The following is a 19,295-nucleotide window of genomic DNA, read 5'->3' on the forward strand; positions in this document are numbered from 1 at the left end:
GTGTTGATAAATGCAAATTAATGCATATTGGAAAACAATCCCAATAAAACATATTAAAAGGATGGGGTCTAAACTAGCCGTTACCCTCAAGAAAGAGATCTTGGCGCCACTGTTTAGTACTCCAAAAACCATCTGCTCAATGTGCAGCAGCAGTCAAAAAAAAGCTACGAGAATGTTAGGTACTTTTAGGAAAGGGATTGATAAGAAGACAGAAAACATCACAATACATAAATCCATGCTATGCCCACACTGTGAACATTTCATGCATGGTTGCCCCATCTAAAAAAGATATATTAGAACTGGAAAAAATACGAAGGGCAACACAAATGATTACAGGTACAGAACAGCTTCCAAATGAGGAGAGATTAAAAGGACAGGGAGTGTTCAGCTTAGAAAAATGAGGATGAGAGATTTATCAAATCCTGAATGGTGTGGAGAAAGCGAATAAGGAAGTGTTATTTACTCCTTTACATAACACAAGAAGAGAGGTCACCCAGTTAAATTAATAATTAATGGGTTTAAAACAAACATAAGGAAGTACTTCTTTGCACAACACAGAGTCAACCTGTGGAACTTGTTGCCAGGTGATGTTGTGAAGGCCAAAAGTAGAACTGTGTTCAAAAAAGAATTCAATAAAGTCGGAGAGGATAGGTTCATCAATGGCTATTAACCAAGGTGGTCACGCATGCAATCCCTAAGCCTCTGACTGTCAGAAGCTGGGATTGGATGACAGGGGATGGATCACTCAATAAATTGCTCAGTTCTGTTCATTCTTTTTGAAGCATCTGGCACTGGCCATTGTCAGAAGATAGGATACTGGGGTAGATGGACCATGGGTTTGACCCAGCAGGGCCATTCTTATGTTCTTAAAATACAGAGCTCCTAAAATGTAGCACTCCTTTGGCAGGGTTATTTGTAATAGGACTTAAGAATACGGTTGCTCAGTCAATTGCAAAAAACTTTCTGTGGCTGTCTAAATATGGAGGAGTTGGTGTACTCGTGTGATCTTTCACATAAGGCAAGTACAAGGGCTGGAAAAGGCCTCTCGTGTTATTAATTATTTGTTGAGCGCTGACAGAGAGCTCAGCGTGGAGTAAGGCATAAAAATAAAGACAGAGAGAGAGAGAAGGGAGAAGATAGGTGCCCATTCTTTGGGTGTGCCATGGTTCCTGGATGGTCTTTTTCCTTTCTGTTTACTGTGATGTCATTGTTTAGTTCTCATTAGTCTAATCTTGTGATAATTGGAAAGAGATCAAGGAATGGGGCATTTTTTTCCATTTTGTCTCTGCTGCTGTAGCTGTTTATTAGCCTTATTAATTACTATGGAACTGATCCTTGGTTGGTGTAAATCACTATCGCTCCATTTAAGGCCTGGTCTACACTTGAAAGTCAGGAGATGGGATATTTTACCAAAATAGTTCTACCAGTACAATTGTAGTGTGGACTCAGTTATGCTAGTATAAAGGTGTCTTATACTGGGATATCTTATTCCTTTTCCAGTGTGGGAATAGCTGTATCAGTATAAATACTTTTATACTGGTGTACCTTCATCCACACTAGGAGGGTAGTTAGAGCAGCACATATTTTAGCTGTACAGATGCCCATATTCAATGAAGCTAAAATTATTTACACCGGCTGAGGATTGGGCATAATTGTGTATTCACAATATCCTCCTTTTCTTATTGAGAGTCAATGTTCTAGTATATCCAACTCTGACAGAATCTGCATATTTCCTCCTTTAAATCATTAGCACATTACCTTTAAAAAAAGCTTTTGTTTTTCTGTATTACAAGTTCAGATTCCTTCATATCTATTTGCATGACAAATCCTTCAGTGTTCAGAGCTTTCTAGTTACACTTTGTTAACTCTTCTCTACAATATCTACTTTATACTGCAGAGTACCAAAGTTGTATTCAATATTCCAGATGCGAGCATAGTCACGTTGTTCTACAGCAATGTTGCTAGTAGTAAGGACAACACTGGATATGATTAAAAAGTTTGATTCAGATGGAACTCTTGGCAATCTATTTCCACACCCTTCTCTGCACACCGACAAAAGAAGCTCGCGGTGGAGACACTCCTGTCTCCTCTTAAGCCTCTGTTTGTATCAGTAGGTTATGCATCGTGCCCAGCTGAACCTGCTGCAAACCGTCACACCCCTCCATATGAAGAAGTGCATGTGCTCTAGCATGGTGCAGAGCTTGTTGTAAAATGCTAAAGCACAGCACATTGTACAAGAACTCAAAATGGACAGACCGGTGCCTACCACAAACCCAGCTAGGCCCATCAGCTGTCCTGTAAAGGTGAGAGTGGTGGTCACAGCAAAGGGAGGGTTAGAGAAGTTTGCTGTGGGCTGACAGGTCGGAAAGGTGCAAAGGGGGAAAAGAAGGGTTTGTGAATTGATCAAAATCTTACAGGAGGTTCAATTCTTATTTAGCCTGAACTGGTTTGCCTTAATTACTATTTCTGTGCCTCTTTCAAAATAAATGTATACAGTATCATACAAAAGTTTTACTAATGCTGCAGTGCTAGTCAAACTGGAAAACCAAAGCATTAAAACTGGTTACAAGACAGACCTGAATGGAATGACTGAAAGTATCTCCACTCCCTGATGAAATTGCGCTGAAATCATCAATTAGGTCATTGGAGTCCAGTCTATCTGAGGCAAAAAACGTTAAGCCCCCTGAAATAGAGTATGGTTTTTATTTTGTAATAGAAACTCAATTTTAGCTATTGTAGTCTTTTGACATATTTGATGTATGATCTCAGATTTAACTGATATACAATGAACTTGACACAAGAATCTTAGCCCAACATTTTCAAAGCAACACAAGGATTGCTACACAACATAAACATGGACTTTAAACAGTCTTGTGATTAAAAGCTCTCCCGTAGCTTTCAAAATAGATCTCATCAGAGTGACAATCTGAACCATCTCTTAATGACTCGGTTTATTTTAAAAATCCTAGTAGTCATTTTACATTTACAGAATGCATTCCAACTGCATTACAGACCCAATCCTCTAAGCCTTACTAAATGAGACAAGTTGTGGTGTAGGCTTTTTGCATGAATAAGGATTACAGGATTGGACCCTGCTTAGACATTTAGGGCCAGGTTTCCAAAAGTGGCCTCATTTTTATGGACGTCACAATTTTTTAGTGCCCAGTAGTTTTAGACATATTTGACCTAATTGTCAAGGGTGTTCAGCCCCCAACGGTCCTACTGATTTAAAATAGAGGTATGGGTGATCAGCACTTTCAAAAGTGACTAATGGATTTTGCATACCTCCATTTGTGAGTGTCCAGTTTAAAAACAAAGGGCCAGATGCTGGTGCCCTCACTCATGCTGGTGAGTTCTCACATAATTAGACCCTTTGGCTTTAATAAGGCTATTTGTGTGAGTAGGGATTAGACTATGTAACCCTAACCATGTAATGATGGCTACGCAAAAATTAATGTTCACTTTTGGGAACTTAGACCCTGGATCCGACCCTGTAACATACATTCACATGGAATAAAATTCACCTTTGTAAAGAGGCCAAACACAAGGTCTACATTAAATCCCACTCCAATCCTTGGGGTGGCCCTCCACACAAGGGTTAATTTCACCTATGACAAATGGACCTTACTCTTACAGTTTGTCTCACTGATCTCAGGCATCTAAATGGTTGAGATGGAAAATGGAATTTTAAGCTTGAGTCTTCTCTATTCACTGAAATCCAATTTTCATTTTTATATTCTGCTAATACTCAGAGTCTAACCATGTAAGTTAGTTAAATAAGCCATCCAATCAAGGAAAAGAAACATTACCACATGACTTATGTATCTTACCAATGCAGCACAAAACTCAGTATGTTAAATATTTGGAACGAACTGTTAGTGAGCAATTGTATAGGAATAAGAAAATTGCAAATAATTTTGAATAATGTTTAAATGTGAGAGTCTTGAAGTCTGCTCATGGACGTTTCAAACAGAAAATAAAGAGGGAAAATTGACAAACTACTCATTATGAATTATCAGCTCAGCTCTGCAAAAGCAGTATTTTTTAGTAGTAGTTCCTTCAGAGTATGGCGAGACTACCTACATAGTTGCCCAGATTGTTTAAGGGAGACAGGTACAACAACACTGCAAACAACCATAGATTGTTTTAAACAAACACAAGAGGGACAGCATCACAATCAAGCAAACATCTACATATTTACTTAACTTTACTCTGTTTACTTTAACACTTGAGCCAAGTGTTTACAGGACTGGGGACATGGTTTGTTAAAAAAAAGTTATTTTTTTTTTTTTTACCTGTCTCATGGGCTAATTGTTCAACTTCTTTAGCAGCAGATGGCCCAAGAGCAATGGTGTGAATGATTGATCCACTGTTAATTACGTTAGAAAAGCATTCAATTATCCCACTGTCTTCTCCAGCTGTCAGTAATATAATTTCAGAACCATATATATTTCCATCTTGTTTTTAATCACCTGATAATAGAGCACTAATTATTAATAAGAAAAAATGTACATTATATGTTCTGCACATTCAGGTACAGGAAAATGGAATTGTAAGAGAAAGTATATCAAAGAAAACATAATGCAAGTGCCCTTATATTCATCAATTTATCTGCATTTGGTATCCATTATGTTATGAAGTGAAGAAATAATATGGGCTAAATTAAGAATGTCCTGTATAGGTAAACTTCAGAAGGAATGAGCAAAGGGAACCCCTTCAACTTTACCCCCTTCCCAGTGTACTTGTGCAGGACACAAATACCATTAAATAGCATCCAGGGGTTCTAGGCTTGTTTTCTCTCAAAGGATTTCCATATCAAATGTGCTCAGCTGTTTTTTATTGTATTTATTTTTATCCATCAACCCTGCTGACTCTGAATGTCAAATTGAATTCTTTCCTTTTAATTCACCTCCACCAGTAATAAAGATTTTGCTGGCCAAATTATGTCCTTGGCTAAACCCATGCAACCTGTGTAACTGATTGGAGCTGTCGATGCACAAGAAATAATGGAATTAAATGTATTTTAGTCATTAGTGTTGGCAGATATGACCCTGAGTACATACAGGGAGCGGGTCTGCTGAGCAAGAAGTACCACTGCTGTTTAATCACTTATCAAAGCAGAACTGCACTTTCAATAGTAGATGAGAGAGTTTAGAAACTTTTCATTTGGGTGATTTCTAGTTCTAAAATTGCATGTTAAAATACAGATCATTAAGCCTATGAAGGACTGTGCAATGTAAACTAATTAAAGGAAAAAGTTATTTTTTAAAAAAACCTAATAACCTGACTTGAAATATCCAATTTTTATTAGTTATGATAGTAGGTTGTAAATGTATGGTATGTATAGTGGAAAACGAATAAAAGTTATTTAAAAACATTATAAATCAACAGACTCCATTTGATATAGCAACAAAAACCCAGAAATGTTCATAATTAGTGACTTCACAAGCGATGCAAACAGAAACAATGCTTGCACTATTTAACCTCAAATCCCAGCTGCAGACCCACACAAATGTTTGTTCCTCCACTAGGTGCAGCAGTAGGTAGGTAAGAAGCAAGCTCTTTCCGTATGTCCTTGTTGACTATTTGACGCAACTGACTTCTGATTTCTCCTTTGTTATTGAAGGTGACAATACCAACATAGGAATTGTCTTCAACAACGTGCAGTAGATACAATTCTGCTGCCTGACGCAGTCGATTTATCCGATCATCCTATATATAAAACGTTCAAAGAAAACAGTGCTATTAATAATTCACAATAATGAAACCAGGCACCTCTAAATTATCTGCTGAAAAGAACAGCATCTTAGAGAAAAACAGTATAAAATACTGCATATTCAAAAACTAGTTTCAATTTAGAATAAAAGGTGCCCAGGGACAGGCTCTGCATGCCTTACCAGTTATTTAAAATTACAAAACCAAAATTTGCAGATCAATAAGCTTTACCTAGCAGCAGGATAGTCAAATGCTAAAACCCCCTATATCAGCCTATATCCCAAAGGCGGATGAAACAAATGAGCCCTGCAGTGTGAAGTTTGGTACAGGATCAGCTACACAGGCAATGTCTGTTCCACTTATGTTAACGGAGTCAATGGAAATCACAGAGCTGCAACAGCCCTGGTTCGGCTGGAACAGTCCTAGGTATTTACAGATGGTCCCAGATGCTGTCATGTTCAGTGAAGAAAAGGGAGTTGGATTAGATATTGCCTTAGCAGGTTTCTTATTCAAATCAGTAGAAGAGCAGCTATGGTAGAGTCCCGAGAGGCTGCCCGGTGGGCTGATTGCAGGAAAGCAGCTCTATTACAGCTCAGGATTCCTGTCTGAAGTAGTCCAGTTAAACAGTGAGAGAGAATCAATTGAGATGGGAAGGAATTCCTTTCTTGATTGGAAGCAAAAAAATGGGACCCTAAGGGATTAAAAGTACCCCCATACTTCCTCGTACTCCAATGGGCATCTTCTATCAAGATGGCAGCTGACCCTTCTCCCTCACACACGAATCACCAGGGGGAATAGATTCCAGGGCAAGGTTTTCTGGGATTTGTAGTTCTACTTTATTAAAATTAGCAGTGGTAGGAGTATTGTGGCAGTGCCTATAGGCCCCAGTCAGAAAGCAGGGCCCTGTGCTAGTAGGCACCCTATATGCATAACAAAAATACAGTTCCTGCCCCCAACAGAATTTACAATCTAAGCATATTATGAGAAACAAGAGATGTATAAAACAGACAGACAGTGGGGACACAAGGTAATGGTGAGATGAGTATGGGTAGTGCCAACAGTCCGGAGGGCCAGGCTGCTACTGTTCTCAGGGTATATTTACACTGCAGCTGGCATCATGTTTCCCAGCTTCAGTAGACAGACTGGCTGAGATAGCACACTAAAAATAGCAGTGTAGTCAGGGGTAGCTAGGGTTGCCAGGTGTCCATTTTTTGACCGGAACACCCTGTTGAAAAGAGACGCTGGTGGCTCTGGTCATCATAGCTAACTGGACTGCTAAAAGTCCGATCAGTGGAACAGCAGGGCTAAGGCAGGCTCCCTGCTGGTCCTGGTTCCAAGCAGCTCCCGGAAGTGGCCGGCATATCCGGTTCCTTGATGCAAGGAGTGGCCAGGGAGGCTCCGCATGCAAACCCTGCCCTGAGCGCCACTCCCGCAGCTCCCATTGGCCGGGAACCATGAGGCTAATTTTGACATTTTTAATCACAGTTTTCAGTCTGAATTTCATTCTCCCATCTAGGACTGTTCGCCCCTGCCCTGCAACTGGGGCTGGAAGCAGCCCCCACCCTGTGTCTTGGGGCAGGGAACGCTGCAGCTGCGCTATGAACCCCTGTCCAGGAGCTGCAACCAGCTCGAGAGCAGGAGCTGTGCAATCCCCATGGCTGCGCCCCCCACTGTGTCCCAGCCCCGCGGCTTCCACCAGGGGCTGCAGCGGGCACCCCCCTTGCTGAGTCCCAGGGCCATGCGCCCTCCCCCACCCCACCCCAATTGGGTCTTGGCAGGGGCTGTAGCCCCAGCTGCGCACCCCCAGTGGACAACTGCAGCCAGCTCCAGAGTGGGGGCTGTGTGCTCCCCATGGCTGCACCTCCCGCTGCAGCCACTGGAACTGGAGCTGTGCCCCCCCGCCATGGCAGGGAGAGGGAGGGGGCTCGGCCTGTGCGTCCCCCCCAGACTCTATTCCTCCCCCCTACTTAGCCCTGATCCCGGTTATTTTTTAGTAAAGTCACAGACAGGTCAGGGGCTCCATGAATTTTTGTTTATTGCCAGTGATCTGTCCCTCACTTTTACTAAATCTTAGCCATAATAATCACTACCATACATGTTTTTTTGTTGTTTTTTAAACACGTGTGGGCACGCACAACAGGATTGAAAATTTCTTCAGCAAAAAATAGTCCCAGGTTAGTATAGATTAAAGTGTTTCAATGCACAATGTAAACAAGTCAAATGGGTTAACAATAAACAGACAGAAATATTTCTGAGGGACAATTTACCCCATTCATACTGTGGGAAACATCAAGAACTAAACAGATCACTCGGTCTCTCTTCTGTAGCAATGAGAAGGTAGGAGGAGGTGGGAGGCTGGTGTTGGTTCTTAGAAGGGTGTTATTAAAGTCCATAGAGCTTATTATTACATCCCATGTGCTTCGATAGTCGCACATTCTGTTTTGCAGATTGGGAGCTTCTCTATTATGGTTACTTTCATTACAAAATTCAAACACCTAGAAGTGGGAAAAAGGTAAATAAAGCCAACAACACAAGAACACAAATACTGATGTAAGACAAATAATAATTTGGATGTATATTTTACTACAGGAGCCAGGAGCACTTTCAGTTAACCTTATTATATGTTTTACCAAACGCAATAACTGAGGCACTGACATGGGTTAAATGAGCTACCCAAATTAGCAGCAGAGTGCGGCACAGAACCTAGAAATTCTCTCATGCAGTCATGTGCCCAAACCACTAGACTATTGCAGCCCACAGAAAGGCCTCTGATCTAATATTACTGCTTAGGCAGTGTGTTTCCCTCTCCTGTCCAGCATGCCAGTGCCATGTAAGAAGCATTATTTAAGACATCATGAGTAAACGGAAAATCTGAGCCCAGTTCTTATTTATGCAAAACTCCAATGAAAATCACTGGAACTTTTGCCCGAGTAAAGATTACAGAATTGCCCCTGTGGAAACAATATTACTTATATGATCCTAGTTTAGTGACATCCACAAATGCATACAATGTACATTTCTATAATGGTTTGAAAAGTAGAGTCTGATTTGTGAAATATACCTGGGGTCCAAAAAGATATTCTAGATTTTTATAATGGACTGTCATATATAATGGAGACATCAGTAGATAGAAAACAGTTCAGGATTCATTGGTAGCAATGTTTTTAATAGTTTGTTTACTGAGATAAAGGTTTAAACAAACTTAGCATTTCTAAAAGAAGGATAAAGTCTAACCTTTGCAACTGTAGAGTGGATTGTAGAAAAATCTGTTTTTATGTGATTATACTTACAGATGATAAGCTTTGCATGTACATTATTGATGACTTTGCCGTTTGAGTTCTCTCAGGAATAAATGCACATCCTTCCTTAAAAAGTCCCGTCAGCTGGTTAATGACACAATTTCCTTCGGTGAAAGATTTTTTTTTCACAGACATAGATCCCTGTAAGGTCAGCTGCACACCTGGAAATGAAAGAATATTTATAATTTAGAACTTCCTGGCTAGAGTTAGGCCCCAATTATGGGTATGAGGGGAACCCTGACTTTAATGATACAGTTATCCACTGGGCAGAGCCTAATTGCAGGATCATGGCCTTAATGAATTACACACAATTAATGTGTTTGAAGAGATGTTTTTTGTAGAAATGTATTCCATAGCATAGCATGGAATACATAAGGAAGAACCAGTTATACTATTTTTGATTCACTCAATGGATTAGAGTGACTGAGGAATCAAAAACATTAATCTTGTAGAATTTATTCTTGCTTTTTACTCATTTCATGGTTAATATTTCATTCTGAAAAGTGACCGTCTTAAAATGGGTTTGTGTGGATTTATGGTTATAGTCTCTCAATGACTTCCAGATAAAATGTGCTAGTTTTAACAAGTAAAAACATGTTGCTGTTTTTTCTAATCCAGCCCTGGCATATGGGAAGAGACGCAGCATGGAGAAAAAAGATGAAACAGAGACAATCCCACTGGGTGAGAGCAGGTCACGTAGCAGTGATGGTACCAGTTCTGAGACAGTGATGATAGAAAAGGTGAGGAAAAACTAGCCCAGCACAAGAAGCTCTGGAAGAAAAAATGGGGCCTGCAGAATATTGGGAGGGATTAGAGAGAAGAGAAAACGAGGCAGCAGAGAAAAGGAACAGGCAGCGGACAGACAGTCAAGTAGATGGGGGAGGGGGTGTGACAGGAAAGGGAATTGCTAAACATCTGCTTTTCCAGATTGAGAGTAATTCAGAGTCTACAGGAACAATGCAGTAGAAAATCAGGCTCAGTGTTCTTGACAAACTACTAACCACAACAGTGTTAAGAGAGAAAAATGCAATGTGGAGCAAGGAAAGGATAATAAACACAATTCATATGAACTAATTAGTGTAGGTAGGATACTACTGAAACCCATATTTCTAAAGCCGATCAGAACTGGAATTTAAAAGAGTAAAATGATCAATTACCTTGTAACTTTAACTTGATTTTGTCCAGTTATATAGAAAGGCTTTTCATTATTATACTCATCAAATACCCCCCATCGAAGGTGGGCCCATTCATGGACAAAAACTCTACCTGTGGGAATAGTACATGGAAAATGAAGGGGTACTGTAAGATGTATTCTAGTTGTTTGTCATTGCAGATCACTTTACATAAAACCAACCAGCCAAGATGTATAGTAATGGTGAGAATTGTTGAGTACCCAGCAAATACCACTGTGGAACAGTGAGAGTGGGTGCTCAATATTTTTGAAAAAAAATCAAGCCACTTATATTGATGCTTAAATATGGCTAACTTTAGACACTCATTTGAAAATCTTGGGTTTTATTTCTTTGAAAATCATCTTCTAACTTTACTATATATCTGGGCTTGCACTAAACCTATAGTGATATAGATGTGCAATGAGATTTTTTTTTTTAAATATGCAATGAAATAGTAAGAAGGTGCACAATAAACAGTAATTATAGACTTAAGGTTCCTGATGCATCTAAGCACCAGTACTTGATTTTCTGTTAGGTGAACTGAGTTCTTTAGGTGCCAAGAGAATGGGGCAAAAGCAAATCCCTATACAATTTTAACATAAGGTTTGCAAGTAGTGCTTCCTAGAGAGACATCTGTGAAACATTTGCAGCAAACGGTTCAACTATGCAATTTTCCATTTTTTTCATTTTATTACGAATTCAGACATGGTACTTATATGCAAAATTTGCACGCATTTTCCTCTGAAAATGGGTCCATTGCAGAGCTAATTTGGCTTTGAATTTTCCCATCTATTTGATGGAAAAAAGTCACTGAACTGAAACTCACAGAAAAGTTAAATCTCTCAGTCAATCTCTCTGCAATGGGCACTCACTCATCCCCACGCTCATCATGTGAGGTCTGTGTGTGGGGAGTAGTCTTACCCGAAGTGAAACGGAGAAAAGTTTTCAATAATTTCCACAGTTTTCACACACCGTTATTCAACTGATAGACTTTCTTCAGAAGAGAATTGCTCAAAAAAAAACCCAACTAACCAAAGCAATCCAAGTTCAACTTGGGCTCTAATTTTCCATGCTTGAAAGAAACAGAGAGGTTAATGGCCAGATCCAACTCCCATTGAAGTGACCCCAAGTCATTTGCCTCCTGTGAGTCAAAAGCAGACACAGGTTCACACCCTACCTTGTGCTCATGATAAAATTAACTTGTCTTCAATTACACATATGATATTTTAGATTACTAGTTAAGCTTTTTCATGTATGCTTGAATATATAATGTGATGCAAATGAAATAATATTACTATGACAACCTTAACTTCAGCATTCCTTGACTTTTTAACGTTCTCAGCATTTTTAGCCTTATGAGTACTTATCTATGTCATTGATATCATTGCATTCAATGTGTGCTTTTGCATTTAACAAAATAAACTTCATGTTCCATGTAATGAGTGGATAATCTTGATAAAGATAGTATTCCAAAAATTATCAGTTTTCCATATTTATAATTTGCTGGGTGTCACAAGTGGTTGCTGTGTTATTGTGGTCATGTTGCTCCCAGGATACGGGAAAGACAAAGTGCGTAAGGTAACTTTTACTGGACTAACTTCTGTTGGTGAAAGAGAATTTCTCAGAACTCTTCTTCAGATCTGAGCTTAAAAGCTTGTCTCTTATCAACAGAAGTTGGTCCAGTAAAAGAAATTTCCTCACCCACCTCATCTCTGGATTTCATCATGTCATATGATTTTTAATAGTATATTTAAGCATGCCCTGGCACAGAGAGAATCAACTAGATATATGACCTCGCATACATTTCTATGATTTTTTGGCCACACATTTGAGGAGAGGCAAACCTGGACTATTGTATAGCTACTCTACATAAAGTGTATTTTTGGGCAGGGGGAGGAGGGAGAAATATTATTTCAGTCCTGCAAAGTGCTGAGATCCTAATAACCTACTTCACAGTGGTGTGAGGCATTATTAATGTTTGCAAAGCAATTTGAGACCTTCAAATGGAAAGAGCAATACAAGTACCGAGTATTATTACGACTCTTGGCATACTTAGAAATTGCACTTCTACATGCATGAAAGTGACAGCAACTATTATATAGAGAATTCTCATAGATACACCTCTTTTGCTGAACACAATTGAGAATAAAAACAGAAAATTAAGAATGATTTAGTTAATTTACCCCGGGATCCATAGACCTCAATCAAATAATCATTTACTAGGAAGTTAGGTGTGAAATGTATATATTTTCCCATGCTTCCACATTCTCCATATTGTAGGGTATATGGCTCATCTCCATGTTTCCAATAAGGAGCAGCAACTATGACCTCTGCCTAAAATTACAAAAACATCATGTTTAATGAATTAAGTGTAATAATATTTTGTTCTGTGCAAGTACAGCGTCTAGCACAAAGGGTCCTGGTACGTGACTGGGACCCTTAAGTGCTATTACAATACAAATCATGAACAAAAACATTCGGAGTCTGACTTTCATTTACACTAAGGCCACATTACACCTTTCTGGGAGAATAAAGGGGCCTTAAAGTGGGAAAAAATTACATTTATACTCATACTCAGGCCTCCTTACATGACTAACGTGTATAAAATGGCCTTAAGGTAAATAAGAATCAGTCCCTGTACATATAGCAATAACCAGAGACACCACAGTCCAGCAAATACTTTTATAACAGGTGCAGTTTTCTTGATAATATTCTTTTCATACTTGTTTCCTTTCTAGTATGTAGCCAGTTTCTTCCTTTCAGAAGTGCTATTTTACACTTTCTATCTCTCTGTGACAGTAGAAACATTCATTTATTTTGGAAATCATTTTAATATTATTTTTGCCTAGTATTGATAACATTCATTCAAATAATTAGCCAAATAAGCTTTTCTTTATTTTTGTCTAATTTTTCCCCAGTCAGAAAACATATGCCAAAAGTAATAAGTGAACCTTTTTCTTTGTAAGCCCCCCCCCACTCACCGCCACCAGCATGCTATTAAATCTCCATGGCCCACCCGTGCCACAATAACTGTTTTTTTGCATATAAAAGCCAGGGCCAGCATTAGAGGTTAGCAAGCAAGGCAACTGCCCCGGGCCCCGTGCCACAGGTGGCCCTGTGAAGCTAATTGCTCAGGCTTCAGCATCAGCTCCAGCTTTCTGCCCTGGGCCACAGCAAGTCTAATGTTGGCTCTGCTTGGCAGTCCTCCCTGAAACCTGCTCGCAGACCCCCAAGGGGCCTTGGACCCCTGCCTGAGAACCACTACATAACGCTGGTAGGGAGATTGAAGTTGCCCCAACTGTAGGTACAGGCAAACAAAAACATTCAGAGAATCTCTGGGTTTAATGCTATCAAGGGGCATGAAGGAATGTGCACAAACTACATACTTAAGTGGGATTTACAGAACAGCAAGCCTGCCCACTGGGTGACATTTTACTTGTGAATACTGATATAGTCCAGAGGTTTTGTAGGTGAGCAGCATCCTCAGCTGGAGACAAGATAGTCAAGGGGAAGTCAAATCCAAAAATGCCTTAATGAGCCTTCATTCTTGCCATCCAAAGAGTCGAGAGTGAAAGAAGGGGGCAAGAAGAGGAGCAGACAGCAGGTCCTTGGTGCTGTGACCTAGCTTTTGCACACTGCAGGGGAGGGGGTGTATCTGGCATGGGGAGGGGACAGACTCAATGGTGGAAATGGACGTTTAGAGTCCTTGGGGTAAAAGGAACAGTCACTTTTAAAACATGCTCATGACGGTACTTCAGTTTCTAAGACAGGCTTTAAATATTACCTTTTCATATGACTCATGTTTTGGTTTCCCATAATTGTTTGCTTTCCATGTAGCAGGTATTAAAATCTTTATATTCTGGAAATAGACTCTTCTTTGTGTAGCATTGAACAAATAAAAAGAAGCTTCAGTTATCATTTCCTAGTAATAAAATGAAATTAAAAAAAAACAGTAAACTTACTTGAGTCACTGGGGCATTAGGTTAATGGTGTATATTACTATGCACAGCAAGAGCTGTAGAAAAGTTATTGGACAATCAGAAGAAGAAAATATAATGAGGCTACTTCACATTTTTATAGAGTTTTCATCCAAGCATTGCAGTGTGCTTTACAAAGGTGAATGAAATCCCTCACCACCTTTGTGAGGTTAGACTAAAAGTTGTTATTGTCACTTTACAGACTGATAAGCTGAGCCACATAAGGGTCGTAACAAGGCTACAGAGAGAATCAGTGTCAGAGCCAGAAACTGAGATCTGACTCCTGCACCTCAGCTTCACCCACTAGTCACATCACCTTTTGGTGATAAGTACAACCGCAAACAATAAAGCATAACATCTGTGCAACCTGCTGGTATAAATTAAGCTTGAACAGTCTCACTTAAAGTCAGTTTTATTGAGACAGATTATACATACATACTGCACTGGACTTGTCTGGACAATTATAATTGCCTTAACTTTCACAATAGCAGTCAGGAGTGGAACTAGGAGAACAATTGGCTTTGGAGCTGTTACTGCAGATTCCCTTTCATGTTGAAACTCTGGACCTGTTGAAGGCCACACCTTCTCAGATGAACACCTGGATATTAATAGAGCAGCAAAGCACTGGCAAAATACTAAAGGCATCATAGACTCACAAGAGTCTAAGGCAAGTAGGGACCATTGTGATTATCTAGTCTGACCTCCACTATAACACAGGCCATAGAACTTCTGCATTACAATTCCAAGAGCAGATATCTTTATCTAAAAAAAATTGTGATACCCTATGTCCTGGGCTTCCGCAGGGCCACCCCAAGTTCATTTGATTTGAATCTATACCTAGGCAATAATTTCATCAACAGAAACACAGTTACTGGTGTAATACTGCACATGGCTTTTTTTAAAATACCCATCACCATTAATGTCAGGAGTTTGCTTCGTTCCTGTGAGCATGCGACAAGGAATTCCTTCCAGCCTTCAGTGAAAAATATTTTGTGAAAACCTAGGAGGGGTCAGACTTTTTAAAAACAAAAACCCTCAGCTCTGACTTTCCTGCAGCCCAGAAGGGAAGATGAAGGCCAAAGGGGGTGTGATCAAAGTGAGCCTGTGTGCCAACAAACTGACTATTCCAACCCAGCATTGCACTGGCTTGCTGCTGCCTTACTGAACTGGTGCTTCTCTGGAGGTGAGCTATAGGACTGTTCAAGCTGCAGGGAAGCCGGTTTGTATTGCACGAGGAGCTCGAGCCGAACTGAGGCCTCACGGGGGGCCTCTTACCTTGATGTTTGCGAGGAGCTTCTGGTCTTCTGGCACCTGCGGGTTAATCGCAACAAGTAGCCCATCGTAGCCATTGCCCCGCAGCAGCGCCGCAGCGCCCCGGGGCGCCGCCATGGTGAGCAGCAGCGTCAGCAGCCAGCCTGCAGCAGCAGCCCCGTCTGCGCAGCTCATCCCGCAGGCAATGGGGGACTCAGACCCCGCACAGTGACCCTCCTGCCTGCACGATGCCGAGCTCGCTAGCTAGGACTGGGGAGGAGCGCGGCCCCTCTGTGGAGCGGGGCAGGGCGGTTTAGGAACTGGCCCGGCTCACCTCACCCTAGGCTGGGCTCCTAACCTGCTCGCCCGTTTTCCTCCACTCCCTCCCGCAGTGGGCGCAGCAAGAGAGCATCTTGCTAACCACCGCCGCCCTGGCAGGCGGAGCAGAGATTAGTGCGCGCGAGAGAAATCCCCAATCTTTCTGATCTGATCTTCTCTCGCTGGGGAGCGTAACAGCCCCTCCCTGCAGCGCCAGCTTTACAACTGCCCTGAAGCCAATCAGCGAGGGGAGAAAGAGGCAGCGTGAAGGTCGAGGATGGCAGAGCTGTCCGGACCCGTACGTGCATCCTGCGGAATCAGCTGAAACAGGAAGGAGTGGGGGACACGATTAAAGCGTGGGGCGTGTTTGTATCTGTTTGGAAGTGGGCTAAAGCCTGGAGGTTGATCGAGAACACAGCAGCTGTCAATTTCCAAAATAATTACGTATAGGGGCAAACCTTGCGGTCCTTACTCCATGTAGGATGATATAAACGCTGATTAAAGAGTTCAGGATGTGGCTAAGTGAGAAAGCGGGGTGAGGGTCTTTAGATCTACATGAAAAACTTTCTTCTGGCAATTTCATATTTTAAAACAACAACTACAATGAGGAGTCCTTGCGGCACCTTAGAGACTAACAAATTTATTTGGGCATAAGCTTTCGTGGGCTAGAACCCACTTCATCAGATGCATGGAGTGGAAAATACAGGAGCAGGTATAAGTCCATGAAAAGATGTGAATTTCCTTACCAAGTGTGAGGGTAGTCTAATGAGACAATTCATTACCATTACCCTCTGACCCCACTGAGGATTACCAAAAGAAACTACTCCATCTGCTCAAGAAACTCCCTAAAGAAGGACAGGAACAAATCTATACTGACACATACCTGGAGCCCTGACTAAGGGTATTCTATCTGCTACCCAAAATCCATAAACCTGGGAATCCTGGATGCCCCATCATCTCAGGCATTGGCATCCTGACAGCAGGATTGTCTGGCTATGTAGACTCCCTCCTCAGGCTCTACGTTACCAGCACTCTCAGCTATCTTCGAGACACCACTGACTTCCTGAGGAAACTACAGTCCATTGGTGATCTTCTTGAAAACACCATCCAAGCCACTATGGATGTAGAAGCCCTCTACACCAACATTCCACTCAAAGATGGACTACAAGCCATCAGGAACAGTATCCCCGATAATGTCACGGCTAACCTGGTGGCTGAACTTTGTGACTTTGTCCTCACCCATAACTATTTCACATTTGGAGACAATTTATACCTTCAAGTCAGCGGCACTGCTATGGGTACCCGCATGGCCCCACAGTATGCCAACATTTTTATGGCTGACTTAGAACAACGCTTCCTCAGCTCTCGTCCCCTAATGCCCCTACTCTACTTGCGCTACACTGATGACATCTTCATCATCTGGACCCATGGGAAGTAGGCCCTTGAGGAATTCCACCAAAATTTCAACAATTTCCACCCCATTATCAACCTCAGCCTTGACCAGTCCACACAAGATGTCCACTTCCTAGATGCTACAGTGCTAATAAGCGATGGTCACATAAACACCACCCTATACCAGAAACCTACTGACCGCTATACCGGATTTGCCATGGTGCCAGGCCCACAGTCCAAAGGGGCCCCGGGCTGGCCCACTCTTCTCTGCCGCCGCCCTCCCCGCGGTGGGGGCAGAAGCTTGAAGCTGTGGGTGCTGGGACTCCTGCTGCAGCAGGGCAGGCTCCACTGGCAGCAAAGCTCCTCCCCTGCCTCTTTCCCCAGCATGCTGCATTCCCACCCCTCCCCCCTCTCCCTGCCGCCAATCATCTGTTTGCCAGCAGGAAGGAGGGGGAAGAGCGGATCCTCAGCATGCTTGCCGCTCCAGGAAGGGAGATGAGACGAGGCGGGGGCGGAGTCTTGGGGAAGGGGCTGGAATTGGGGCTACCCCCTCCAGCCCCTTGCCGTGAGCACCCCCATGACCCCAGCCCACACCCCCAGCCCTCTGCCAACCCTGACCCCTGCACCCCCCTCACACACTCCCAGCCCCCTGCCTTGACCCATGCACCCCCTCACACACTCCCAGTGCTGGACCTCCCTCTGTTTCCCCAGCCAGCTCCAAACTGCAACCCCCTCCAGCTCCTCCTCTGTCCTTTGTCTCTTTCCCGGGCCAGGAGGCCACCTGATTTCTTTGTTCTCCAACACCTTCAGTTGGCACCTTGCAGGGGAGGGGCCCAGGCCATCAGGAGACAGGGTGTCAGCCATTCTCTGTGCAGACAGGATCACACCTGCCTAGGGCTCTGCAACAATCATACACCCTTATCCCACCACCTAGATACTTAAGAAATGCATAGGGGAAACTGAGGCACCCACACAGTATTCAGAGAAAACATTAAGAACTTTCCCACTTTGTCACACTGGAGGAGGGGCAGTTCAGTGCTGAGAGAGAGATGAAGAGAATGGGCTAGAACCAGGGAGAAGGTAGGTACCTGCTCTATGTGGGCAGGGGCAGGGGGGGATACTGTTTACCCCCTCCCCAGCCCTGCTGCACTTGAAGTTTACCACAGCTGCTCCTTTGCTCCAGGGACCAACCCTAGTTCCCACCCCACTGGGCTTTTGCCCCTGACCCCTTTTACAATCATTCCCCAGGGGGCCCACAAATATGTTTGGCACCAGGCCCACAAAAAGTTAATCCGGCCCTGCTTACCTACATGCCTTCAGCTTTCATCCAAACCACATCACACGATCCATTGTCTACAGGCAAGCTCTAAGATACAACTGTATTTGCTCCGATCCCTCAGACAGAGACAAATACCTACAGGATCTCTATCAAGCATTCTTAAAACTACAATACCCACCTGCTGAAGTGAAGAAACAAATTGACAGAGCCAGAAGGGTACCCAGAAGTCACCTACTACAAGACAGGCAAAGAAAGTAACAGAACGCCACTAGCCGTCACCTACACCCCCAACTAAAACCGATCCAGTGCATCATCAAGGATCTACAACCTAACCTGAAGGACAATCCCTCACTTTCATGACCTTGGGGGACAGGCCAGTCCTTGCTTACAGACAGCCCCCCAACGTGAAGCAAATACTCACCAGCAACTACACACCACACAACAAAAACACCAACCCAGGAACCAAACCCTGCAACAAACCCTGGTGCCAACTGTGTCCACATACCTATTCAAGGAACACCATCATAGGATCTAACCACATCAGCCACACCATCAGGGGCTCGTTCACCTGCACATCTACCAATGTGATATATGCCATCCTGTGCCAGCAATGCCCCTCTGCCATGTACATTGGCCAAACTGGACAGTCTCTAGGCAAAAGAATAAATGGACACAAATCTGACATCAGGAATCATAATATTCAAAAACCAGTTGGAGAACACTTCAGTCTCCCTGGTCACTCAACAACAGACCTAAAAGTGGCAATTCATCAACAAAAAAACTTCAAAACCAAACTCCAACGTGAAACTGCAGAACTGGAATTAATTTGCAAATTGGACACCATCAGATTAGGCCTGAATAAAGACGGGGAGTGGTTGGGTCATTATAAAAC

General features: G+C 42.4%; 1 protein-coding gene across 1 annotated transcript in view; it reads right to left on the reverse strand.

The window, feature by feature from the left end:
- LOC119860080 (calcium-activated chloride channel regulator 2-like) overlaps window positions 1-15,904 on the reverse strand; it is a 32,288-nt gene extending 16,384 nt beyond the window's left edge. The window contains 10 exon segments of the mRNA XM_043520548.1: window positions 2,577-2,683; window positions 4,296-4,486; window positions 5,477-5,712; window positions 7,983-8,210; window positions 9,006-9,137; window positions 9,139-9,175; window positions 10,172-10,280; window positions 12,370-12,520; window positions 13,971-14,108; window positions 15,439-15,904. Of these exon segments, the coding sequence (XP_043376483.1) occupies window positions 2,577-2,683; window positions 4,296-4,486; window positions 5,477-5,712; window positions 7,983-8,210; window positions 9,006-9,137; window positions 9,139-9,175; window positions 10,172-10,280; window positions 12,370-12,520; window positions 13,971-14,108; window positions 15,439-15,609 (1,500 nt within the window). The 5' untranslated portion in view covers window positions 15,610-15,904.
- Window positions 15,905-19,295: the final 3,391 nt, after the last annotated feature.

Source organism: Dermochelys coriacea, chromosome 8 (genome assembly GCF_009764565.3).
Source record: "Dermochelys coriacea isolate rDerCor1 chromosome 8, rDerCor1.pri.v4, whole genome shotgun sequence".
Taxonomy (NCBI): domain Eukaryota; kingdom Metazoa; phylum Chordata; order Testudines; family Dermochelyidae; genus Dermochelys; species Dermochelys coriacea.